This window comes from Myotis myotis, unplaced genomic scaffold, assembly GCF_014108235.1.
Source record: "Myotis myotis isolate mMyoMyo1 unplaced genomic scaffold, mMyoMyo1.p scaffold_m19_p_1, whole genome shotgun sequence".
NCBI classification, from domain to species: Eukaryota; Metazoa; Chordata; class Mammalia; order Chiroptera; family Vespertilionidae; genus Myotis; species Myotis myotis.
In genome coordinates, this window is record NW_023416313.1 from 125,002,557 (window position 1) to 125,029,362 (window position 26,806).

General features: G+C 35.9%; 1 protein-coding gene across 14 annotated transcripts in view; it reads left to right on the forward strand.

The window, feature by feature from the left end:
* Positions 1 to 24,390, forward strand: part of EPC1 (enhancer of polycomb homolog 1) — a 125,189-nt gene extending 100,799 nt beyond the window's left edge. For 8 of the 14 annotated variants that reach the window (XM_036351015.1, XM_036351006.1, XM_036351025.1 and 5 more), the window contains 13 exons: positions 3,717 to 3,862; positions 4,307 to 4,513; positions 5,424 to 5,572; positions 9,064 to 9,223; positions 10,260 to 10,436; positions 10,519 to 10,608; positions 10,687 to 10,835; positions 12,617 to 12,969; positions 20,436 to 20,554; positions 20,635 to 20,721; positions 21,509 to 21,650; positions 21,755 to 22,118; positions 24,038 to 24,390. In XM_036351015.1, the coding sequence (XP_036206908.1) occupies positions 3,717 to 3,862; positions 4,307 to 4,513; positions 5,424 to 5,572; positions 9,064 to 9,223; positions 10,260 to 10,436; positions 10,519 to 10,608; positions 10,687 to 10,835; positions 12,617 to 12,969; positions 20,436 to 20,554; positions 20,635 to 20,721; positions 21,509 to 21,650; positions 21,755 to 22,118; positions 24,038 to 24,110 (2,216 nt within the window). In that variant the 3' untranslated portion in view covers positions 24,111 to 24,390. Of the gene's footprint in view, positions 1 to 3,716; positions 3,863 to 4,306; positions 4,514 to 5,423; positions 5,573 to 9,063; positions 9,224 to 10,259; positions 10,437 to 10,518; positions 10,609 to 10,686; positions 10,836 to 12,616; positions 12,970 to 20,435; positions 20,555 to 20,602; positions 20,722 to 21,508; positions 21,651 to 21,754; positions 22,119 to 24,037 lie in introns of those variants that run through there. The other 6 variants (XM_036350986.1, XM_036351043.1, XM_036350958.1 and 3 more) reach the window with 6 other exon arrangements.
* Positions 24,391 to 26,806: the final 2,416 nt, after the last annotated feature.

Consider the following 26,806-nt stretch of genomic DNA (forward strand, 5'->3'; position numbering starts at 1 on the left):
CAAGGGGTCCCAGCCCCACACCAGACTCCCAGCCCAGGGTTCCAGAGCTGGGGAAAGATGTACCTGTGGGCAGTAAGAACTACGGACTGTAAAAACGAGTGCAGATTGAGCGGAGTGACACACAGGCTGCTGGAGACCCAGCTGCTCCTCTTAAAAGGCCAGCACCACGAACTGAATTTATAAACTCATACTTCCTCTGAGATCCAGTGCCAGGCAAGACTCTAGGGGACCCAGACACATATGGGGAGCAACTGGACTGTCTGGCATCTGTGCAGGAAATTGGGGCAGCTTTCTTCCAGACGGAGGTGCTCGCAGCAGTCATTGTTCCTGTGCTGAGCCCTCCCTGGTGCAGGGCTGACTGGCAGCCATTTCTGTTTGCTACACCCCGTGATTCCCTGAGACCCCGCCCCACCCAGTTTGCAACCCCACCCAAGCTGTGCTCCGCGGCTTTTGCATATGAATGGTCTTTCCTTTCTCAGGCTAAAACTGTCTAGCTGCAGCTGGTTCAGGGAGCCCCAAATCTATCAATAAAAGGCCCAAGGCCACACCAACACCAGCCTGCCTTGTTTCACGGTTGGGCCTCGTCTGGGCACCTCCAAACCCCATACAAAGAAGAGGAATCTGCAGATTTCTCTGTAGCTCCTGCTGGGCGGCCCCAGGCAGTGGCAACTTTGCACCTCCCTGGAGAACCAAGAGCCAGTGTACCCAGTGGTCAGTGTGAGACCATACCAGATTACAACTCTTCACATCCATAAGTGACACACTCAAGGGCCAGACACAGTGAGCACCAAAGCCCCACTGAAGCAAGTCCTCCTCCATAAGGATGTCTCCTGCACAGCAGTTCTCTACTGTAGTTGCAGCTGGTCTCCATAGCCAATTGGCCTGGAGGTCAATTCCTCCCAGTAACACCAACAGCAATCAAGGCTCAACTACAACAAAACTGTACACAAAGTCCAGAGTGTCCACTTCAGGTAATTGGGGAGGCTGAGCCCCTGTCCCCTATAGGACACCTACTACACAAGGCCACTCTATCAACTCAAGGAGACTTAGCAGCTACCCAATACATAGAAACAAACACAGGGAATCAGCCAAAATGTGGAGACAAAGAAACATGTCACAAATGAAAGAAATGGAGGAAAGCAAACTACTGGATATAGAGTTCAAAACCTCAGTTATAAGGCTCCTCAAGAATCTTCTAGAAACCTCCAAGGAACTTAGTGCGATTTTCAAGGATATTAATAAGAATGCCAAAAAATGGAAAAGGACCAGTCAGAAATTAAACATACACTAACTCAAATAAAAAATAATATACAGAGATCCAACAGCAGACTAGAGGATCCCAAGAATCAAGTCAAAGATTTGGAATACGAAGAAGCAAAAAACACCCAACCAGAAAAGCAAAAGGAAAAAATAATACAAAAATATGAAGATAGTGCAAGGAGCCTCTGGGACAACTTCAAGCCTACCAATATCCAAATTATGGGGTTCCAGAAGAAGAGAGAGAGCAAGATATTGAAAACCTATTTGAAGAAATAATGACAGGAAACTTCCCCTACCTGGTGAAAGAAGTAGACTTACAAGTCTAGGATGTGCAGAGAACCCCAAACAAGAGTAATCCAAAGAGGACCACACCAAGACACATCATAATTAAAATGCCAAGAGCAAAAGACAAAGAGAGAGTCTTAAAAGCAGCAAGTGAAAAACAGTTAGTTACCTACAAGGGAGTGCCCATACTACTGTCAGCTGATTTCTCAATAGAAACTATGCAGGCCTGAAGGGAGTAGCAAGAAATACTCCAAGTGATGAATACCAAGAACCTACAACCAAGATTACTTTACCTGGCAAAGTTATCATTTAGAATTGAAGGTCAGATAAAGAGCTTCACAGATAAGAAAAATCTAAAGGAGTTCATCACCACCAAACCAGTATTATGAAATGCTGAAGGGTATTCTTTAAGAAGAGGAAGAAGAAAAAGATAAAAAAAAATATGAATAACAAAGTGACAACAAATACATATCTATCAACAATTGATTCTAAAAATCAAATGAATAAAAAATCTGATAAACAGAATAGACTGGTGGTTGGAATAGAATCGGGCATGGAAATGGAACAGACTGACGATTCTCAGAGGGAAGAGGGTGTGGGCGGGGGTGTGGGAAGAGATTAGCAAAGATCTTATATGTATGTATGCAGTACCTATGGACACAGACAATAGGGTGGCAAGGGTCTGGGGTGGGGTGTGAACCAGGTGGAGAGGAGCTACAGGGGGGAAAAAAAGAGGGACATCTGTAATAATCTCAACAATAAAGATTAATAAACAAAAAAAAGAAAAAATAAGAGTGCAAAGGTGTTAACAGATTTTTATAAAGTAGTCTTAATATTTATTTGATTAGGAAATTGGGAATGCCATAGAAGTGTGATATAGGTCAAAATAGAAAATGAAACAAAATAGTATATTTGATTTTTATTTTATTATAGTTGACATTCAATATTTATTTTATATTAGTTTCAGGTGTACAGTATAGTGGTTAGACATTTACACAAGTTACACAGCAATCCTACAATACCATACATAGGTAGATATTACAGTACAGGGGATGGCAAAGGTAGGTTTATAGTTTCTATGGGTAAACATACAATAATTAATAATACAAGAGTAAACTGTTTCAGGTACTCACAACTGTAAACCTACTCTTGCCCCACTTTGTATTATTTACTATATTCCCTGTGCTATACTTGACAGGAGTTGATGTCAGGTTGAGTTTTAAAACGAATAAATAGTCATTTGCTAGTTGAACAGGCAAGAAATGGTTAATGTAAAAGCCTGAAGACATGAAATAACTTGCTGTATGAACTATGAATTTTTATATTGCTAGGTCATAAAGTACGGATGAGACTGGACAGAGTAGATCAAGAAGGGCCTTATATATGTAATTGTAAGGATTTGGGTTCTAAAGTGATGGGAAGTTAGTTAAGAGGAATTGGGCAAGGAAAAGCTGTGAGAAATTACAATGTCAAGCTACTTAATATTTTAGTTTTATTATGGTCAACCTTGCCTCATTTTGATAAGTAGTTAAATGACATTTGATAATACAGAGCCGTGGTGCTTACCTTTTTTTTTCAAATCTTGACAAATACAAGAAACACCTCACATTTCTGTCACCATGACAGTGAGTCTCATGAGGGAACAAACCTCCTTAGCCAGGAATTCACTCACTGAGTGATAACTATTACTTGTTGGCAGTGTCTTCTCACACTTCAGCTTTAAATACCACACCCTAAACTTTTGGTAAAGAAGTTAAATAATATATAAATTAGGACTTAAATATTCTAGAAACAAACTTATATAAAGATATCTTTCTATGTTATGTCAAACCATATGAAATTGCTATTTTATGAGCTACAAAACTTTTTATATAGTCTAACCAATACATTTCATAATCTATGTTTTTAATAATGGCTTCCTAGTTTATTTGCTTTTGAGGGTGGAGTAACATCTATTGTCTTTTATAATGTATATTAACAGTATATATAATTTCATTTCTTAAACTTTAAGTGTTGGAAACATCTATAAATTTAGATTGAGTGTCTGAAAACAAAATTTGAAGAAAATCTTATTTCTTTAGAAAGTATAGGTCTTGTTTTTGTCTAGACTATGAGAGGGTTTGTCAAGTGAAGGCACACAGTAAATGATTGCTTATGGCTTCTTCTGTCAGCTTTTAGTTTGGATGCTGAACAGCCTGACTATGATTTGGATTCTGAAGATGAAGTATTCGTGAATAAACTGAAAAAGAAAATGGACATCTGCCCATTGCAGTTTGAGGAGATGATTGACCGTCTAGAAAAAGGGAGTGGTCAGCAGGTACAACTTCCTTAAATATATAATAAGTGTGTGTGTGTGTGTGTGTGTGTGTGTGTGTGTATTTATATAACTATCTACATTGATATGGCAATAGTATAATGTTGGGGAGAGCTAAGTGAGCAGGCTCTGGAGTTAGTAAGCATGAAGTCATATCCTATCTCTGCCTACTATAACCTGTATAGTTTTGAGCAGTATGTTTATATTTCTCTGTGCCTCAATTTTCTCATCTGTAAAGTAGATATGATAAATATCATGGGATTGTTGTGAAAATTAAATAAAATAATGTGTATAAAATGTCTACCTCAATGACTAGCATGTAAGGTACTCTGTGTTTGCTATTATAAATACTGTTGTTATTTTTATTGTTGTCATTTAAATTTGAAATTACCTTTGAACCTTATATATGTATATTATATGAAAATGACATAATAATTTTACATTTAGCCAGTCAGTCTGCAGGAAGCCAAATTACTGCTAAAAGAAGATGATGAATTAATTAAAGAAGTTTATGAATACTGGATTAAAAAGAGAAAAAACTGTCGAGGGCCATCTCTTATCCCATCAGTAAAACAAGAAAAGCGAGATGGTTCTAGCACAAATGATCCTTATGTGGCTTTTAGAAGACGAACTGAAAAAATGCAGACTCGAAAAGTAAGTGAGTTTGAGAAATTTTTTACGTGTTTTTGATGTAAGAAAAACTATTTATAGTTATGAATGTCTCAGTATCTGGAGGTTGTGTTTTAATTTGTGTTTAAATAGACTTTATATACAATATAATGAAAAATACTAATTTAAAATAACTTGGCCTTAAGATTCATTATGGAGATGTTGGTATATTTTAATCTTCATCCGTTTAAAATCGTTTACAAACTTGATTTCCTGGAGATCCATGCCCCCTTTCAATGTTTTAAAATTCTCTCTTAACCCTTCAAAAACATATACAGATATATATATATATATATATATATACATATATATATATATACATACACACACACACACACACACACACACACACACACACACACACACACACACTAGAGACCTGGCACTGGGGATAGGGCAGTGGTCCCTCAGCCCAGCCTGCACCCTCTCCAATCTGGGACCGCTTGGGGGATGTCCTAAACTGGCAGTCGGACGTCCCTCTCACAATCCAGGACTGCTGGCTCCCAACTGCTCGCCTGCCTGCCTGCCTGCCTGATCGACGCCTAACTGCTCCCCTCCCAGCCCAATTGCCCCTGACTGCCCTCCCCTGCAGGCCTGGTCGCCCCCAACTTCCCTCTCCTGTAGGCCTGGTCCCCCCAACTGCCCTCTCCTGTAGGCCTGGTCCCCCCAGCTGCCCTCCCCTGACGGCCTGGTCGCCCCCAACTGCCCTCCCCTGCAGACCTAGTCACCCCCAACTGCCCTCCCCTGCTGGCTATCTTGTGGAGGCCATCTTGTGCAAGGGCGTGGTGGTCAATTTGCATATTACCTCTTCATTATATAGGATCAGTAGCTATGTTCAGAATGCCAGTAGCTAGAACTGCTTATTGACATTAAATAAGGACCTTTATTTTTGCAGAATCGCAAAAACGATGAAGCCTCTTACGAAAAAATGCTTAAGCTGCGTCGAGATCTAAGTCGGGCTGTTACTATTCTAGAGATGATAAAAAGAAGAGAAAAGAGTAAAAGGGAGCTATTGCACTTAACACTGGAAATTATGGAAAAGAGGTAAAGTATATTTTAATAGCAGTAGGAAGTATGGTACTATAAGCATTTTGTATACTGAGTTAATTTATTTCCTAAGCAATTATCTGTTAGTCCAGAGATATCTTCTTTTAATAATAATTAGAGACTATTTAAATGTGTGCTATAATATCCTTTGTATAATTTTACATATATTCTTTTCTTTATTTTCTTTAAAAGTTATTGTATTCAGTAAAATTAAAATGTGCCAGGTATTTCCATTTTGAAATCTTTTTTTTTGTCCTTATGTGAGTGGGTACATGGCTATAAGAGAGATTATTTGTCATTTTAAACTTTTTATGTTATTTACTAGAATGTACTGATTTAAAAAAACATAAAGGAGAAAGGAAAAGGCCATAATCCTAACACTCAAATAACCATTCAACAAGATAAACAGTGAAAACTTTAAGCCTTACTCACCTGTTTCCTAGTGTCAATCCCCAAAGAAAACCACTGTTGAATTTCTTGTGATTCAGTTCAGAAAAATTAGTTTTGTATATAACACAGGCAGTTTAAATTAGCAGAAAGTTCTTAATCTTAGGCATTAACTTCAACATCTCTACCAAATCTTTTTTTTTCTTTTTTAATTAAATCTTTATTGTTCAGATTATTACAGTTGTTCCTCATTTTTCCCCCCATAGCTCCCCTCCACCCAGTACCCATCCACCCTCTGCCCTCAACCTCCCTCCCCCCCCACCACTGTCCTCATCCATAGGTGCACGATTTTTGTCCAGTCTCTTCCCGCATCCCCCACACCCCTTTCCCCCCCCAAGAATAGTCAGACCACTCCCTTTCTATGCCCCTGATTCTATGATAATCACCAGATTATTCTGTTCATCAGATTATTTATTCACTTGATTTTTAGATTCACTTGTTGATAGATGTGTATTTGTTGTTCATAATTTGTATCTTTACCTTTTTCTTCTTCTTCCTCTTCTTAAAGGATACCTTTCAGCATTTCATGTAATAGTGGTTTGGTGGTGATGAACTCCTTTAGCTTTTCCTTATCTGTGAAGCTCTTTATCTGACTTTCAATTCTGAATGATAGCTTTGCTGGATAAAGTAATCTTGGTTGTAGGTTCTTGGCATTCATTACTTTAAATATTTCTTGCCACTCCCTTCTGGCCTGCATAGTTTCTGTTGAGAAATCAGCTGACAGTCATATGGGTATTCCCTTGTAGGTAACTTACTATCTTTCTCTTGCTAATTTTAAGATTGTCTCTTTGTCTTTTGCTCTTGGCATTTTAATTATGATGTGTCTTGGTGTGGTCCTCTTTGGATTCCTTTTGTTTGGGGTTCTCTGCGCTTCCTGGACTTGTAAGTCTATTTCTTTCACCAGGTAGGGAAGTTTCCTGTCATTATTTCTTCAAATAGGTTTTCAATATCTTGCTATCTCTCTTCTTCTGGTACCCCTATAATTCGGATGTTGGTACGCTTGAAGCTGTCCCAGAGGCTCCTTACACTATCTTCTTATTTTTGGATTCTTTTTTCATTTTGCTTTTCAGGTTGGTTGTTTTTTGCTTCTTGGTATTTCAAATCTTTGACTTGATTCTTGCGATCCTCTAGTCTGCTGTTGGAACTCTGCATAATATCCTTTACTTCAGTCAGTGTATGCTTAATTTCTAGTTGGTCCTTTTTCATAACCTTGAGGGTCTCACTAGATTTCTTGAGGGCCTCACCAGTCTTTTTGAGGGTCTTACTAAATTTATCAGTGGTTTCTAGAAAGTTCTTGAAAAACCTTAAAAGTGTGGTTTTGAACTCTATATCCAGTCGTTTGCTTTCCTCCATTTCTGTCATTTGTGACCTGTTTCTTTGTCTCCGCATTTTTTATGCTTCCCTGTGTTGGTAGAGTGGCTTTGTGTGCTAGGTGTCCTATAGGGCCCAGTGGCTCAGCCTCCCCAATTACCTGAGGTGGACACTCTTGGTGCACCCCTTTGTGGGCTTTGTGCACAGTCTTGTTGTAGTTAAGCCTTGATTGTTGTAGGTATCACTAGGAGGAATTGACCTCCAGGCCAGTTGGCTGTGAGAGTCAGCTGTGTCTACGGTGGGAGAACTTCTGTGCTAAAGGCACCCTTATGAGGCTAGAGTTGCTTCAGTGGGGCTTTGGTGCTCACTGAGTCTGCCCCCTGAGAGTGTCCCTTATGGATCTGAGGAGTTGTAACTGGAAGGTCCCACTCTGACCACTGGGTACACTGGCTCTTGGATCTAAGGAGGTGCTAATTTAGCCTCTGCCTAAGGCTACCCAGCAGGAGCTACGAGGAGATCTGCAGATTCCCCTTCCTTGTTTGGGGTTTGGAGGTGCCCAAAGGAGCCCCAGCTGTGAAGCAATGCAAGCTGCTGTGGGGCCTTGGGCCTTCTCTTGGAAGTTCTGGGTCTGTCTGACCCAGCTGCAGTTTGTTAGGTAATTTTCAGATTGCAGAGGGCCAAGGCATTCATATGCAAAAGCCTCTGCTGCAGCTTGGGAGGGGCGGGGTCTCAGGGAATCAACAGGGCGGAGCAAACAGCTATGGCTGCTCCTCAGTCCTGCCCTAAGGGGTCCCACATCTCAGTGTCGCGGTAATCGCTGCACGCACCTTTGAGAGAAAGCCGCCCTCGAGTTCTGAGTTCTGCCTGCTGCCAGACAGTCCAGTTTCTCCCCGTATGAGTCTGGGTCCCCAGAGACTCACCTGGAACTGGAGTTCAGAGCAGTCGGGGGCTTGTGACTCCCTTCCGATTCAAAAAGACAGCCACGTCCTCAGTTGCCAGCCCTTGCGCGTGCGCCTCCGTACCTCTGCACTTCCGCACCTCCTCTGAGCCTCAGTGTGCTTTTCTCTTTCCTTCTAGTTATAGAATTTCCACTCAGCCAGCCTTCCTGTGGTTCTGGATGATGTCCATTTTGTCTTTTAGTTGTATTTTTAAATTTGTTGTGAGAGGCAGCAATTTCCGGTGTTTACCTATGCCACCATCTTGGTTTCTCAAACACTTCTACCAAATCTTTCACCAAAACTACTAAGTTAAAATTTGAACCTTTGTGCCCTGACCGGGTTGCTCAGTTAGTTGCAGCATCATCCTGATATGACAGGGTTGCAGATTCTATTCCTGGGCACATAGAAGAATCAATCAATGAATGCATAAATAAGTGGAACAACCAATAGATGTTTCTTTTTCTCTCTCTCTCTTTCTCTCTCTCCCCGCCCCCTTTCTTCCTTTCTCTCTTAAATCAATAAATAAAAATTTTAAAAAAATTTTGAGCTTTTGTGTTTTTTTACCCACAGTCTTCTATTTATGGTGCTAAGATAAAGTTATAAGCCAAAAAGTAAAAGGAAGAAACAAAAGGAATTATATAATCTCCCATGTTAATGAACATTCAGCAAATAAATCGAAGTTTAACTAATTTTACCAAGTCTCATCAATATTTATAATTATATCTCAGTTATTAATAGTCAGAATAATTACTCCAGAACTAACTTTTTAAACTTTATTTTTTATAATTTCAGGTATAATTTGGGTGACTACAATGGAGAGATTATGTCTGAGGTTATGGCACAGAGACAGCCAGTGAAACCTACTTATGCCATCCCCATCATCCCTATTACTAATAGCAGTCAATTTAAACACCAAGAAGCAGTGGATGTGAAGGAGTTTAAAGTTAATAAGGTGATACAAAGTTTTGTGCTTATAGTAGCTGATAATGGAGTGGTATTTTATCATTAAAATCAGAATGAAAAAGAAAACTATATCCTACCATGAAATATGCTACAAAGCCAACTTTTCATTCAAGACTGGCCTGTTGATAAAACAGTAGAGCTTGTAAATAATAATTAACTTTTTTCTAGAAACCGTAATACTCTAAACTGCATAAAATTTGACAAATATCTAGCATATTTGCATAACCATGGTACTTGCCATGATTTTTCTTGGCAACAAATGCCGTTTTTTGCCTATAATCTTTCTTTCCTTTTTCCTGCACATATTCATGCCTCTCCCAGTCTGCCATCCCTGCCAGACATATTTCTAACATGCCCTTTGTTCATCAGCTCAGTCACGCTTACCTGTGTATTTTACCCTGTGTTTTCCCTGTTTAATAATTTCATATCTTTATCCTTTAAAACTGCTCAAAATTCACCACTCCAGACTGACTTCATTATTTAGCTGGTAGTAATTCTTTACTACTCTTTATTTTCTTAACACCTTAGTATTATGGCTTTATTTTCCACTATGTTAACAGTAATCTGAAGTCTGCTCTGTGTATATGTAAATTTTTTTCATTATATTTTCCCCATATTGATTTGTTAATTTTTTAGGATAAAAACTAGATATCCCCCCTTTTTTAATTATCTTCTAGTATTTTTATAGGAAATTAAGAAAAAGAAACAGGAGCCAGCAGTAAATGCTAATTGCAGTTACAGGGTTTTAGAAGCTGGAGCGTTTTTATTCTTTTCCTTACTTTAATTGGAACAAAATACTTTATCAGATTGTGTTTAGGTTGTAGGAACATATTCATGTTTTCACAGAAATCAACCAAATTCTAAGACTTTACAATGTAAGATGACAAAACATAAGAGTCTTGTATCTTCCTGTGATTACGAATGCCTTCATTATAGTAGTAAACTTCTTTTAAAAACTTCCCCAAAACTGTGGGTTTGTTGAACATGGTTTTCTGTTGTTTGATTAACTCATAACTTTATTGCAGCAAGATAAAGCCGATCTTATCCGACCTAAACGTAAATATGAAAAGAAGCCCAAAGTCTTACCATCATCTGCTGCTGCTGCTCCTCAACAGACGAGCCCTGCTGCACTGCCAGTCTTTAATGCTAAAGATTTAAATCAGTATGATTTCCCCAGCTCAGATGAAGAACCTCTCTCCCAGGTAGATTTAAGAATTTTTCTATTAATATAGAGGAGAAATGTAGGAAATCACATGTTTTTGACTCATTGCATTTTACTTAAAGGTTTTGTCTGGTTCTTCGGAAGCTGAGGAAGAGAATGATCCTGATGGTCCATTTGCTTTCCATAGGAAAGCAGGCTGTCAGTACTATGCTGTAAGTTTCAGGCTTTCTTTTTAAATAACGAACTGTTTACCTTTAACTGACCAAATAAGAATTTTTTTTTTTTTTAAGCCTCACTTAGACCAGACTGGCAACTGGCCTTGGACTAGTCCTAAGGATGGAGGATTAGGAGATGTGCGATACAGATACTGCTTAACTACCCTCACCGTACCCCAAAGGTGTATTGGATTTGCACGAAGACGGGTTGGGCGCGGTGGAAGGTAAGGTATTTTGGTATTGTAAGCATAGAGACATTTTAGAAAGTAGGGTAGTTGAATTTAAAATTTCAAGTGAAGGTTAGGGTAGCTCATTTGTTCCCATTTGCTATTCTTGACTGATTTTTTGTTTGAAATACTTTGCCTTACTTCCTGGTTCTTATATAGCTTTTAATGCATGATACAGTTCTGAAAAAAGGTACCAGATAAAGGCAAGTGTAAGTTATGATTGCATAAATTGTATTAAGTTAAAGAAACTACAAACGTTTCAGGAATTCTGGAAAATAATGAAAAAAAAAGGATTAAATAGACTAAGAAGTGTCATATATAGTGTACAGAGTTGTTTAACTTGTCAGTGATAAGGCTCCAGGTTTCATGTATGACCTGATCTTGACATCCCAGATTGTCAGGATCTAATTGCTTTCTTTTCTTTGTTTAAACCTGATAGAATTCCAACATACTCTATGCCTTTGTATGAGAAGTTGTATGGGGGAAGGGAAGGAATTGCAGAATGCATAAAAGCAAAGAAAAAGAAAGCTTTCAAGTAAAATATGAAAAAAATTAAAAGGCAGAATAGCCAAAACCGGTTTGGCTCAGTGGATAGAGCGTCGGCCTGCGGACTGAAAGGTCCCAGGTTCGATTCCGGTCAAGGGCATGTACCTGGGTTGCGGGCACATCCCCAGTAGGAGATGTGCAGGAGGCAGCTGATCGATGTTTCTCTCTCATCGATGTTTCTAACTCTCTATCTCTCTCCTTTCCTCTCTGTAAAAAATCAATAAAATATATTTAAAAAAAAAAATAAAAAAAAAAATAAAAGGCAGAATAGATAAGATACTTTCAAGAAGAAGTTTAAGGATATGATTTATGTTAAATTAATGGCTTAGACATATGTTTATTTTATTTTTTTAGTTTTAGTTTGAAGTTCTTATCACTTAAACATTTCTTTAGAAGTATCCGGGCATCAAAACACATATTTTTTAATTTTATTAAAGCTATTGGGGTGACAATGTTAATAAATTATATTGGTTTCAAGTGTACATGTCTATCATACATCATGCTTTGTGTTTTCACCAACCAAAATTCAATCTCCTTCCATCTCCAAAATACATTTTATGTAGTACTTTTTCCCATATCATTACGTTGACATTAGTAGTTGTGAGAATTCTCTATTTTGGCTATATTTTATTCTATACTAGTATTGATTTGTGTTAACATTTTATGATAAGGTCATTTATAAAGTTTATATTAGTAACATCTCAAATATTTTATCCATTAGAAATTTTAATGGTATAACATATCCCAAAGATCACATATCCTTTAATGCTTTCCTCCTACCTCCTCTCCTCCCCCCCCCCCCCCCCAAAAAAAGGAATCTTTACTTAAATATGAGCACAAATATGTTAGCAACATTTTACAAAGTGTTCTGGTGCTTTGTAATGGAAGTGAAAATCTTTGGTTTGAAAGTAATTTGAAAAGAAAGGTATTTTCATATTTTACAAGTAACTTAAACTGATCAACCAACCCTTAGAGCTGTTACAACTCTTACTGTTATAAAATATTTACCTTATTCTTTGAGGTGGAGTACTCTCTTATTTAATCAGATCATTGCAATGTAAAAGAAAGAACCTTTATTAGATACTGAAATTATAGCCAAATATTGCAATAATCAAACTTAAATATTCAGTAGGAAATGGCTTTTTGGAGTTGGGGGAGAGAAAGAAAAACAATTTTTAAACAAACTTTGAATAGCTATTTTACATACATGTTTCCTGCCTTATTTTTAATAGGGTCTTACTGGACAGAGCTCACTCAGACTATGATAGTATGTTTCGCCATCTGGATTTGGAAATGCTTTCCTCACCACAACATTCTCCAGTCAATCAGTCTGCCATTACCTCAGAAACAAATACCTCGGACAAATCTTTCTCTAAAGACCTCAGTCAGATACTAGTCAATATCAAGTCATGTAGATGGCGGCATTTTAGGCCTCGGACACCATACCTACATGACAGTGACAATGATGAACTCTTCTGTAGAAAATTATATAGGAGTATAACTCGAACAGGAACAGCACAACCTGGGACCCAGACATGCAGTACCTCTACGCAAAGTAAAAGTAGCAGTGGTTCAGCACACTTTGGTATGTTTATTTGTTATAATGTCATTTCTATGGAAATGTCAGGCTTATCAATTTTTTGAATATGTGGCTTATTATATTACTGACTAAAAGTCCTTTTCTCAAAGTAGTTAAGAAAAAGAAAGACCTAGGTTTAAGTATTTATTTGAATCCTGTTTGTACAAATTATTTCATTTAAACAAAACCACATACAAAGGGGTGGTTTATTATTACAGGGTGGGACAAAAGTAGGTTTACAGTTGTTCATATGGAAAATAATATAATAATTAAATAATAATACATGGATAAACAAGTGTTTTGCATACCCACAACTGTACAGCTATTTTTCCCCCATCCTGTATTTAATGTATAAAATTTGTTTTCCTGGGAACCACAAGATTGAGCAATTATATTTTCAAAATAATATGAAAAAAAAGGACCATAAATTATTGCTCATTTCTTCAGTCTTTCACTTAGACTGCTTAAAAATAGACCAGCAAATTAAATTGATAGACATGCAAAGTTTTATCTGTCACAGTAATTCAGAGTAATTTGTAAGAGAAAAAGTAATTTTTCACAGAACAATATTTAAAAGATTATTTTAATAATTTCAGAAACATTTTTAGATATTTACTGTAGCATTATGGCTACTTTGTGAAATGTGTCTAAAATAAATGCTGTCTACTTAAAATATTTCTAAAAGTTTAGCTTTCTATTTGAAAGCAATAAATGTGTTTTTTGAGGCATGTAGATTATAGAAATCCACTGTTAACCTATTGTACGCCATAAGCGTCTGTAGACGCAAGCAGGGGGACTGCCACACACGCCAGGCGCGTCTATAAAAAAAAATGTTTTCCCTAAATGGCAGCCCTGACCAACTTTAAAATCATTTTTCGTGAGAATTTTCAGCTGAAAATATTCAAGAACACCAGAATTGTGAGTAATATATTTATTTTTATAATATTCATTGCAAATTGATTTTTTAAATTAAATTCAAAATATCGTGGCGTGTGGGGATGGTTTCCGTTTTGGATGTGTGGTAGTTAATTGGTTAAAATTATATAATTATATTACTCCAGATTTTTGTGAAGATAACTTAAATACAGTTTTAGAAAGGACTATAAAGATATTTATTCTGTTCCCCTAATTATGTGATAAGGCTACAGTAAAACCTTCTAATAAATATGAAAATGTGTTTATTCTTAAAGACCTCCAGAAAAGATTTCATAAATAATTTACTTTGTGGTTGGAAAAAAAGTAGTTCTATGAAATGGAAGTCTTTTCAGCTCATAAGAAAAATAATCTTTTCAGAAATTAACTAGAAGATAATCAAAATTTTCTGAGGTTTAACAGATTATCTATAATCCCATTCATTTCAGTCTATATTATGAAGAGTCAGTTTCTGCTTTTATAGTCTTAAACAGAATGGAGGACTTGTTTATACTGTGGGTGTAGAGATTCTAAATGTATAATAAACTTGTAATATGTTTCCCCTGATAAAGATTTTTAAGCTATGTAAAATTCTTTGACAGTTCTCATTGAAAATTGGCATATTCCATCAATCCCCATCTTTTCCACCTCTTAGAATAGAGAAGTTGAATTGTGTAACCATCCTTAGGTTCTTGTAGTGATCTTTTTAATGTAAATTGTTTTGCTATACAACTTAAGTAAGCATTGGTACTGTAAAACTTACTTGATTTGTGTTGGCCAAAGAATATTAAAAGGTGAACATTGAGCAGAAGTATTACCAAAAGTTTAGGTGAAAAAAATCTTCAGTAAATTCTAATTTTCTTTTTAATTATTTCCTTCCTTTATATATGTGATATGCCTTTTTTAAAATGGGTTTATCAGTTTTTTTCTGTTGCACATAATTATTTTTAGTTTTCCCTTCAATTTTACTAGAGCTTCCTTATGCTTGGAGAATAGATGCCTACAGATTGCTGTAGAGTATCACTTTTTTCTTTCATATATGTGAATATTCCAGAAACCTAAAGCTTTTCTCTTTATGCTCTGTAAAGTGCATTACAGTGGAGTTCCATCAAACATACTTTTAAGTGAATTCAACTATAGGCCCCTGGAGGAAAAAAAAAAAATTAGCAGTTCAAATGTTATACAGGATTCTGAATATAATTCTACTAAAAGAATGTATTTGCTGAAGTGGCCACTATGGGAATGGGAGAAGTGATCTTTATTTTCTCCTGATAGCATCAGTGCCTGCATTGATGCTTCATTCATGGGTTAATTATCTCACTTAAAGCAGTGTAATTATAGTTTTAAAGTTTTGTGGGGGGGGTTTTATATAACATGGCCCAGAGATGCTACTTCATCTGATACTCAACCACAGAAACTCAGATCTAGTCTGATGTCAGAAGAATAACTGTCTGTGTTGGACTTATTGAAAGAAATGGGTCTGATCACATGATGCACTCTCGAGGATTTTGTATGAGTTAACTTTGTACTTTACCAGCTTTCAAACTTACCATTATATGAGATATGAGTCAGTTGATACACTTAGCCAGCTGTTCAACCCAAATTGGTGGATTTTGATTTAGACATTTTTTATTATTCTGTCATTGTTTTTAAATGTTAACTAATGTGTGCTGTGGTGTAGTGATGCCCTCTGGACTGATTTTCCCTTTTCTAAATAATCATCTATAAGGGCTTAATTATTCTCGTTTTCAAATAGGAAATTCTAAATGAGGATATCAGGAGCCCATTATTTTTAGTAAAGGGAATGAGGTTTAGCACACTAACTTTTATAGTCTCTCTTTTAGTTACTCAGAATCTTTTTTGCTTCCCAATCTTGACCTTCTTGCATAGTTGTGTGGCCAAATGGATAATCTGGTTAGTCAGATGATACAGTGCTTTGTCCTTTGGATACTATACAGCAGAATGACATAATGTTGAGGGACTTAGGAAGGCTTACTATATGTGTATTTATAATTTTCAAGACTAGATTTTAGCACTTACAGATAAATTGCATTTTTAATCTTAATATGTGGTTTGAACGGTTTTCAATTTTTTTTTTTTTAACTGATAAAAGCAACTTTGAAATGTAGTCTTTGTTCAGTGACTAAGTATTATTTGTATATATTTGATTTTGGGAGATACCATATGTCAGTTAACACCTTTTATCATAACTAGAAAGGACTCTATATAATTCAAAAAGACTAAAAACAGAAAAGTGATTTTTAAACCACCATTTTATGTTCAGGATTTGAATTCCTAGCTCCCAGTGAAATTTCATCAGCAAACTAAATCGGTTTTCTAAGCTCACATTTCTGCACTAAAGACTTTATTTTCATAAGTGAAAAGGAAATTTGTAGCTAGAATATTATATTCTAAGTCTCAATATCTATAGTTTACTTAATGCAGTTTACTTGAGTTTGTAACATAAAATTTTAATTTTACTATAGAAAAGGAACTCTAGATTTGAGCACTGAATATTTTCTTGTTGGATTTTGTAAATCTACAAGACTTTAATCCTTATCTAAATGTGTTGCAAAATTCAGAATTGCATCCTCAACAATCTCAACTAGAACCCCTAGTAAAATACATTAACAGATGATCTACAGTTTTACAGATACACACAAGAGTAGTCATACTAAGCAGAATGTCTGACCATAAATAATTTCATGTTCAAGTCATTTGCAGCCAAATGAATTCAGGTTCAGTAATGTTTTGCCATTAAATGAGTTACCAAATTTCTGTTTTCAAATTGGATTTCTCTGTGGCTGATAAATGTTATAAACCTCAATCTAAACTTTATCAATTCAAGCTTACTGATTAGATGTTCATACTTTAATACTGTTTGGAGTCATTTCATTTTACATTTATTTCTTCAAAGTTAACTTTTTTCTTATATTAAAACTTCTTGCCTGTATGCTGCTCAAAGAAAGTGTAATTGAGGGATATCTTTTAAAATAAGTGTTTGGGTTTGTTAAGGATTTTTGTTGTTATTGTTGGTTTTTAACAAAATACACATTTTGGTAATCTAGACTCCATTTTCTCAAACTGAATTTTTAAATTATTTTTTTCCTAAGTACCTGTCACCCTCCCCACCTGCACTTAGATCATTTTAGTTGATCTGCTCCAGCTAGAGGAATGTGACCTAAAGGGCAGAACCCTGAGCTACCAGTTATTTCCTTGTATAAGAATTGGACTCGTAAAATCTTAGATTATTTCATTTAAATTCCTACCCCCAGACAGTTTCTGACCTCTGCCTCTAGTGAGGGCAAATTCAACAGCTTACTTAATCAGGTTATTGTACACTTGGGTGTCTTGCTTAGAAGTTTGTCCATATATTGAACAAAAGCTACCTCCTTAAATTTAAATATTCTGGTTCCTGTTTTGCCTTTGGAAGCACATGAATATGTTTTCTTGATCTCCAGCATCAAAGTGTCCTTCAAATATTTGAAGCCCTTTTGTGCCCCTTTATAATTCTCAGCTTTTAATTGTGTCCCTCACATCACTCTTCTTCACTGCCTAGACTCCTGTTTATTAGGTGCTGAATATACAAGATTTTTTAAATACTTGATTCACACTATCAGTACATAAAATTTGATTCTCTCATATAAATAATACTAAATCTAAAACAAACTTGCCTATATCTTTTCATATTGAAAATCTCATTGGTTTGGGGGTGGGTTTTTTCCCCGTCATCTAGTAAATATCTTTGTGACCTCGGCTGAAAGTCTCTTCATCTCTATTAGGAGGTTGTTGGAGTAAATCACTATAAGGATCCCTCCTAATTTAAAAATTTTTGGTTCTGTGAAATGATTTTGATGCTGTCTACAAAAGCATCTTGTCCATCTTTGTTTGAATTGCAAACTTTACCACACCATAATATTTGGAGGTTAGACATAAAACCTAAAAACTTTCTACCTTGATAGAGATTTAGGGAAATATAATTATTTTTATTTCCACTTAGCATTTGCTTGCACTTTGAATTATAATGATATCCAGGTGTTCTTGGTTTTCTGTATAAATAATAATGTAAAACCCAGTTCAGATTGTACTTGGCCCAGTTTACTACCTTACCAAGCTTTCCTTTCATTTACACAGCCTTTTGGATTGGAATTTTATGTCTCAGAAGAAATTTAAAATCTTAGCATTTCATGCCTAAAAAGGACTACAATCATCACCTATTTAATCTCTTCCATATTTTAGATGAACATACTGAGTCCCAAAAGGTTAAGTAACCTGCCTAGGTATACTCTACTAGTTATGATAGACCTGAGAACTAAAATAACAATCAAGATGTCTTGGCCCCCAGACTCATGGTTTTTACTACCATTGCTTCCAGCTCATACATTTTCTGTACAGTTTATCAAGATCATTTATCATAAATATCCAGAGAAAATTTTAGAACTAAACTCTAGAATATAGAAATATCTAAGAAATGGGCTAACAGTGATCTAAAATGTCAGTCAGGTGCATTGTTATTTCTAAATCTGTTCTCAGGAGGAAGTTAACAGTTGTTAAAAACTGAAAGTCACGAAACCCTCAGAGACCAAGCATTAAAATGTTGATTTAAATAGGGCAAAAATATTTGGAACCTTTATTCAAATCAACTTCCAATTATTGCTAAATTTTTTATTAAACCACACACAATCATATATATGTCTGTCTACTATACTGAACACTTGACATTAATAAAGATGAGAAAAAAATAGAGATTGAACTAAGGAAAAACACATACACAAATACTAGCAAAGATCAACAACAGAAAATTTCCATTTATATAAATGGAGTTTTGTATATATAGGTTTTTAGTGAATGCTAAAGTATTGATTTTCTAGGTCTGTACTGACCTGACCTTCCAGAATGGTTCCTTTTTTAAAAAACTTACTGAGCATTCCCTACTAAGGAAATTCAAGACTTATGCAATTCTTCAAATTTAGGAAATTAAAGTGTAAATCTCAAGAACATATTAGCAAAACTAATAATATTATATTAATTACAAACCAGAATAAATTTTTGTAGATTTTCTTCAAGTTCTGATTCAACACATTTCTGTTATATGAAAATGGCCGTGCTGACAGAAAGTTACTTTTTTATGTCAATATTCAGGGATTATCCTATTAGTAATAAAAATCTTCCCTGTAGGAATCAGATCTGAGGATTTCAAACACAGAAAAACTCATCAAAGAACAGATATCAATTAAATAGATTTATAACACAGAATTTAAAAATCAAAAGAAATTATTTTTTTGTTCTTGTTGCCCAGAAACTTAGTTCAACTCAAGTTTAAGAGCTGGTGTAGATACTAACTTCTTTCATGATTTTCTGATCCATTCAAAATATGGTAGAATTTCTACCTAAGCATGTTGTAGTTGTACAAGGTGGACACTGTATACTGGTAGATAAAGATTCTTCATGAGTTATGTGAAAACTACAAAACTTGATGAAGTGATAATCTAGATAAATCATCAAAACAACAACAAATTAGGTGGCCGTATTTTGAAAACATTCAAGTTGAGATTGAGGAAATTTGCATGATTTATTATAGATTCCCTGATACCCAGGGATGCATGATAACCCTTTTTTTGTTTTGTTTTGAAATAATTCTTACCTAAACATTGCAGGCTTCTTAAAGAAGCCTTTAAGGTCAGATGTTGTGATTGTATGTGCTTTTTTTTTTTTTTCCTTTTTTAATTGGCAAAATCAAAAAAAGATAAAAGGTTTCCTTTTTAAAAACTGAACACACTTTTTGGGGGGTAATAAATGAACATTTTTTTGTTTGTTTTTTTTAGAACTGAGCTCTCCATAGACAAACATAAGTAGCATAACACAGTGTCTTTCCTCAGACATCATTCTGTACAGTAAATCAACATAAACAACTCCGTTCTTATTGACTGGATTTTTTCCAGGTGGGTTATTTGAGTGGGGAAAATTAATTAACATATGGAGCCTCTTTTTTTCCTGTGTTAAACTTAAAGAATGGGTTCTTTAAAATAAAAAAGAAAGGTAATAAATCAACAACAACCTTATGTTTTATATAGAGGAAATATTTGTAATAACTAAAATTAGAAAATATGTAGAACAGTTATGTTAGGGATTGCTACCTGAATGCATTGGGACAGTAATATGAGTAAATTAGAAACCTAATGGTAATTATCAGATTTCTTCTCAAGCTCAGTGCAAAGTTGAATTTCAGATATGTGGATTTTTTAAAAAGCTGGTATTTCCATTTTACTCGAGTGTGGCAGCTTACAGAAATAATGGTTCTGCAACTTGGGAAGTGAGCAGTTCTCTTTCCTATGTTTAACTCAGGAAGTTTAATTTTGTTTTTCTTTAGATTCAACCCACTCTTGTGAAATGTGGTTGTAAGCTTAAATTTTCATTTGAAAGTCATCTTTAGCAGGACCATGAGCTTTTATCAAATGCTTTAATTTTGCACAAATTTTTTTTAATGCTGAAATTTTACTATTGTCAAAAGTATATGGTATTGTGCATTTTTATAAAGTGTTTCCTCATTTTATGTTCAGCATTTACAGCCGAACAATACCAGCAACATCAACAGCAACTGGCACTAATGCAGAAACAGCAGCTTGCACAAATTCAGCAACAGCAAGCAAATAGTAATTCCTCCACCAACACTTCACAGGTGAGGGATTTGTCTGTCTTATGATTATCCCTCATTGTTTCCCACCAGAGTTCATCTCTAATTACCAACTGTTGTCATAGAACCTTGCATCTAACCAGCAGAAAAGTGGCTTTCACCTGAATCTACATCATAGCCATTCTATACAGGGTTTAGAAAGAACATTACAGGTGAGTATAGAAGCTGTTGTCTCCGCTCCCTATTGTAAAAAGTAAAACTAAAAAGCATAGTTATATCAGATGGAGACCCTGTCTTTAAGTCTGACCTGTAGTCTGATATACGCCTTTAATATATAATCCCACTGACACCTAATTCATTATCTTGTTATTTTAATTATTATTACAATTTATTAAAAATTATTATACTTCTTTTAGAAGAAATAACTTTTAAACCTAAAGCCATTTGAACACATTTAAGGCTTAAAGGCTGAGATTTAAGTCTCTATGCATCTTGGAAGAAAAATTCATGTAAAAAATTCAAGGACCTCTTAATTCTAGGCTAAATTCTGATATGATATTTTGTTACTTCCATTCTAAAGGGATAGTTACCTTACTATCCCAAAGGTGTGTGTATGTGTGTATATATGGTAAGTTAGGTGAAAGAAGTTTACCTACATTTATTCATTGTATGTACTTGCAGATCACTGAAATGGTTTGCTAGCTTATTTCTTGTGCAACACTTTGTGTTGGAGGTTTATTTCCACATTATAGGGGGATGATTTTGGTAATTGACATGTCCATGTTATATATTGTCACATATAAAGATCAAAATTCATAATCCTTGAGTTATAAAATTACTAGAACATTCCTCAAATTTGACTGTCAAGGGAGAGAAAGATATTCGAGTGGTTTTCCACTTTTGTTTATATTCATACTGATTTTGCTATACCGGTGTAGCTTTAATATTAATTTGTAACTAAGTGATGCTGATTAGATTTGTTTTTTATTTTCTTTTTAGGGTTTTGTCTCCAAGACTTTGGATTCTGCTAGTGCTCAATTTGCTGCTTCTGCTTTGGTGACATCAGAACAACTGATGGGATTCAAGATGAAGGATGATGTGTTGCTTGGGATTGGGGTGAATGGCGTCCTTCCAGCCTCAGGTAAGGATAATGACATTTAAATGGTTTTGATAAGATTTGTAACACATACCTATAATAAACAGCCAAATTGCACATTGTTTAGATGCATCTCTCTTTTTCTCTAGGAGTATACAAGGGCTTACACCTCAGTAGTACTACACCAACAGCACCAGTACATATAAGTTCGTCAGCAGCAGGTTCAACTTTGTTACAGCCTTCAAACATTACACAGACTTCAAGTTCCCACAGTGCACTGAGTCATCCAGTAACTGCTGCCAATTCTGCAACAACTCAGGTTCTGATTGGGAACAACATTCGATTAACTGTACCTTCATCAGTTGCCACTGTAAACTCTATTGCCCCCATAAATGCACGACACATACCTAGGACTTTAAGTGCTGTTCCATCGTCTGCCTTAAAGCTGGCTGCCGCAGCAAACTGTCAAGTTTCCAAGGTCCCATCTTCATCCTCTGTAGATTCAGCCCCAAGGTGAGTACTTATTTTAATACTAAAGGATCTAACTTAAATTCTTAGGCATTGCTCTCTACTTATTTGTGGCTTTTGCTCTTTTCTTTATATACTTTAAAAATATGTAGATGAGAATTCCTTATTTATTCTAGAACTAAACAGATAAATGTAATTCAGTATTGTTGAAAATTTGTGCCAAATGGTACAGTGAATATTGCATTTGGAATTTGGGCATCATTTTCTTAGTATGATAACGGCTTATAATCTCACTCTTCTACCTCTGGATGGATGGGGTCCTCTTTTGAATGCTTCTTTGTCTATGATTTCTCCCACAGTTTTTTGTGTAGACAGAACTGATAGAACTCACATGGCTAGAGTGCTAAGCTGCTCTTAATAATGTAAATAAAGCTTACAGTATTCATGCCAGGTCAACTTTTAATGAAACCATCATTTTCTATGCTAACTTGTCTTCTTGGGTTTTCAATAGTTTAGAATGTTTGCTCAAGCTCTATTCTGCTTTAAATATTAATGGTAAAGTCCTGCCTTGTACAACGTACTGTGGAAAAACAAAAAGACAAGAAGTTTTCAGTTTAGGTGGAAGACAAGCATAAAAGTGTGAAAAGTTAAACAGTGTTGATTGTAAATAAGATGAAAATCATTCTAGAGGTATCACAAAGCATTATATGCTTATCAAATTAAATGTATAGATTATGGCTATAATTTCAATATTAGGAGACATCTTTTCACACCAGGAGTGTTCTGGGAATGTTCAACAAAATAAGATTAGATTTGATCTTGGTTAGTCAGAGAAAAGGAAGACAAGAGAGTTGGGGAAATATAAATGTGTTGATAGGTTAACAAGTAAACTAGTTTGTGGTTTGGGGAAGGTTAGTAGTTGAAGTTGGAGTGGTAGGAAAAGTCCAGACTGATTGTAGACTTTCTCAGCTGGCAGTGGCCTAGAAGGAGGATCAGGAGTTGTAGCAACAAACTGTAGCCTTGAGTTTCCAAATCTATGCATCCCTGTCTGCGTCTGAATTTAATAGTCCTTGTCTGCTCGATACTAATCTATTATTAGTATTCTGGGTCTAGTCACAGTTAATCAATTTAATCCTTAAATATGTAATACATGGTTTTCATCAGTGTAGAATTGTATAGCCATGTAATATTCAAAGTATATGGAAACCATATTTTTTTAAATCCTCACCCGAGATATGTTTTTATTGATTTTAGAGAGAGAGGAAAAGAGAGAAATATCAATCAGTTGCCTCCCATACATGCCCCAACCAGGGATCAAACCTGAAGCCTAGGTGTGTGCCCTGACCAGGAATCAAATCCACAACCTTTTGTTGCACTGGACAACACTTCAACCAACTAAGCCACCCGGCCAGAGGTGGAAAACTTTTTATAAAACTTATTTTAGTCCCTTTGTTTTGAAGATGAGGAAACTGAGATACAGAGACTTCTCTAGGCTCACTCAGCAGTCTAGGTGCTAGAACAACTATGGCCTTGCTCTTCGATGCCTCATTTAGTAGCTATCCTGCTCTACTCCATATGTAAAATCTTATGTAAAGTCCTAACATGAATGAACCTCAGCCACATATATATGTTCCTTATTTTAAAATTACAAAAGGTTCAGTAAAGGTGGAAATTGAAACAAAAAACTAAAACTTGGCAATTCTTTGTGTTTTTAAATCTAGGTTGGCTACTACAATTCTGTTGGTAATATCATGGAATTTATAAGCCTGACTTCTGGTTGTGTATTTCTGATAATAAGCTATAAAGGTTCCTATTCCTCTACTTGGCTATCTTTCCCAGGAGTCAAATTTCTTTCTATTATTAAAAATATTTGAACTTTTTATTGGGAAATAGTTTTGGTTTGTTCAATTTATATTTGCTAAATTTGTTGCAGAAAAGTAATTTATTGAACTTTATTTCAACAGGGAAAATCATGAATCAGAAAAGCCAGCGCTAAACAGCATAGCAGACAATACAGTAGCGATGGAGGTGACGTAGCTTTCTCAGGAGTGGGACTGCAACCTGGGGACTTGATTAGGTGCTATGCATCAGTAGCATTTTGAATGCAGGGGATGATGGAATGCCACACATGCATTTCTGTGGCAGCTGTGGGGACTTTACAGCAGTGCTCATCTCTCATGCTTCAATTTTTCTTTCCTTACTGTTAATAGGAAAAATCAACATCTGTAAATTAAGAATACAGCAATTATCTGTACAGTACTGCATATTTGTAATACCCTTGTATATATGTTACTTGAATACAGAAATGTTCATTTGTGATGCTTTGCACTTGGGGGTGGGAGGGTGGGAGGGAAATAAATTGCAACAAAGAGTGTGAGATGTGAGATTGTATAGAGATGAAGTGTCATCACATCATGTGCATGGTGCGGAACCTGCTGTTTTATCTATTTATTGTGCCGTGTTTACAGTTTTTTTGTACACTGTACCTTCATTGGTTCCTGTGCTGTAGTAAATGTGTTAGGTAGCTGTGGACTCCTTGGTATTTTGTAAATGGTATAACATAACTTGGTTCCCCGCTGGGTCCCTGAGTTTTTTCTGTATCATGTGAAAAAAAATGGTGACATACATACAGAATTTTACAAAAATAAAAAACGCATCAGTTTAAAAAAAGGGGGGGTGGATTTTAAATGGGGATCTTCCTGGTCTATCATTAGGATAAGTAACAAGCTAAAAATGAAGTCTCTTGAATCTTCCCATCCCCTCTTGCCCACAAAGCTGTGGGTAGTTTCTGGTACTTAAAGCACTAACGTTATGTTGCTGCTCTACAAACAGCCCAGTAGTCCCATTTCCTTCCACACCAAAAAGTGTTAAATCAAGTATGCAAATGGAGTCCTTACAACTGGAGTTTATGTTGTCTTGCCCTTTTTTTTTTTTTTTTTAGCACAAAAGAAATTGTACTTTTTTATTGTCAAATTGTTTAAAAGACTTCATTCTTTACTTGTTCTTACAAAAAGGATATAAGGGAGAAGAATGCAGTAATTACTATACGTGTATCATCATTCCAGTTTCTAAAAACAGCCAGCCAGCTTTTTTCCTTTCAAGTTTCTCCAGAAGGCTGCAAGGCCAGAACCACAAATATTGGGTGCCTTCCTTTGGAAATATTTGACCTCTCTTCTGTGAAGAGAATGGTACTTAACAGACTACTACCAGTGCTTTGTCAGTACCGAAGTCTGAATGCCCAGTCCAATGGCATATAATATCTTAAAGGTTTTTAATCCCACCTGGAAAAATTGTGATAGAATTCTCACAAAATAAACCCAGGGCATTACATGTTGACAAACTAATGTGAAGTGGTCTTTTGCTTTTATTTTCACCCCAAGAACTTTTGTGTGACTTTAATTAAAATCATTCAGTAAAGGGACATGGGAATGGGAGTGATGACTTAAGTTCATTTTTTCAACAATTATAAACTGAGTGATTACTCTGGGGTTATTTTCAGTTCAACAACAGTGAAAAATTCTTGCCCTCATGGAGTAGTTTATAATCTCATTAGGTGATTAAAAACAATAAGTAAGATTTAAATGGTATTACGGTAAGTATTAGAGGGGAAGTAATGCAAGGAAGGTAGGAGAAGCTGTGCCAGGATGGTGTGTATGATGGGCAAGGAAGGTGGTTCCATTTGATCAGAGACTTGAAGTTGGGAGGAAAGCATTGTAGGCAGAAAGAATAAGTACAAAGATGCTGAGATGGGAGTGCATGGTTTGCTAAAGGAATAGCATGCAGTGTGGCTATTGGAGCAGTAAAGAGTAGACAGGTCAGGGAGTAACCGGGAGCCTGCTTGTGGAGGGCTTGGTCAGGGATCTTAAGGACTTTGACTTTTCCTCCACTTCAGAAAGGAGTTTGGAGCAGAGGAGTGATGTGAACAGGCTCATTCTGGCTTTGGTATACAGAATAGACTGCAGGGAAGACTAGTTAGGAAGCAAATTGTAATAATCCAAGTGAGAGATAATAGTGACAAGGATGGCAGTGAAAAGTAGTTGGATTTTGTTTATATTTTAAAGGTTATTGACCCAGTAAACTTTTCTAAGAAACTGAATAGATGTGAGGAACATGAGAAAAAGAAGATTTAAGGATGATTGCATGGTATTTGGCCTGAGCAACTGGCCACAGTTGGAAAGCACTGTGGGAGGAGTGGGTTTGGGGGAAACTCAGTTTTGGGCTATCTGAAGTCTCCATTAGACATCTAACTAGAGCTGTCATGTAGGCAGTTGCATATAAAAGTCTGTTACTTAAAGGGAGAGGTCTGAGCTGGAATTCAAAACGTGAGTCATCTTCATAGATGATATTAAAAGTCATGAATCTGGGTGAGATCAAGAGTGGGATTAAATCTTGGTGTAATAAATATAGCTGTCATTGATTGGGAATTCCCTGTCTCAAAGGAACAGACTTAAAATTTGGGTAACTACTTTTGTGTATTCTGTTCTGTGTTCTTTAAGGAGAATATAGTGACTGATCAGTGTGACTAAAAATTTAAACTGCTGGTTTAAAGGTATTTAAATAATTAGAATTAAAATTTCTAAATGAAACCTAGCAGATAGAATGAGGCCTGGGCCCACAAAGTGCCTATATGCCTATGAATTGGGGAACAAGAAAATGAGTGCTCATCAAGCATACCCAGTCAGGAATTTGCAGAGTTGCATGGGTAGGGGTCGAAAAGTGGCAGATAGGCAAGT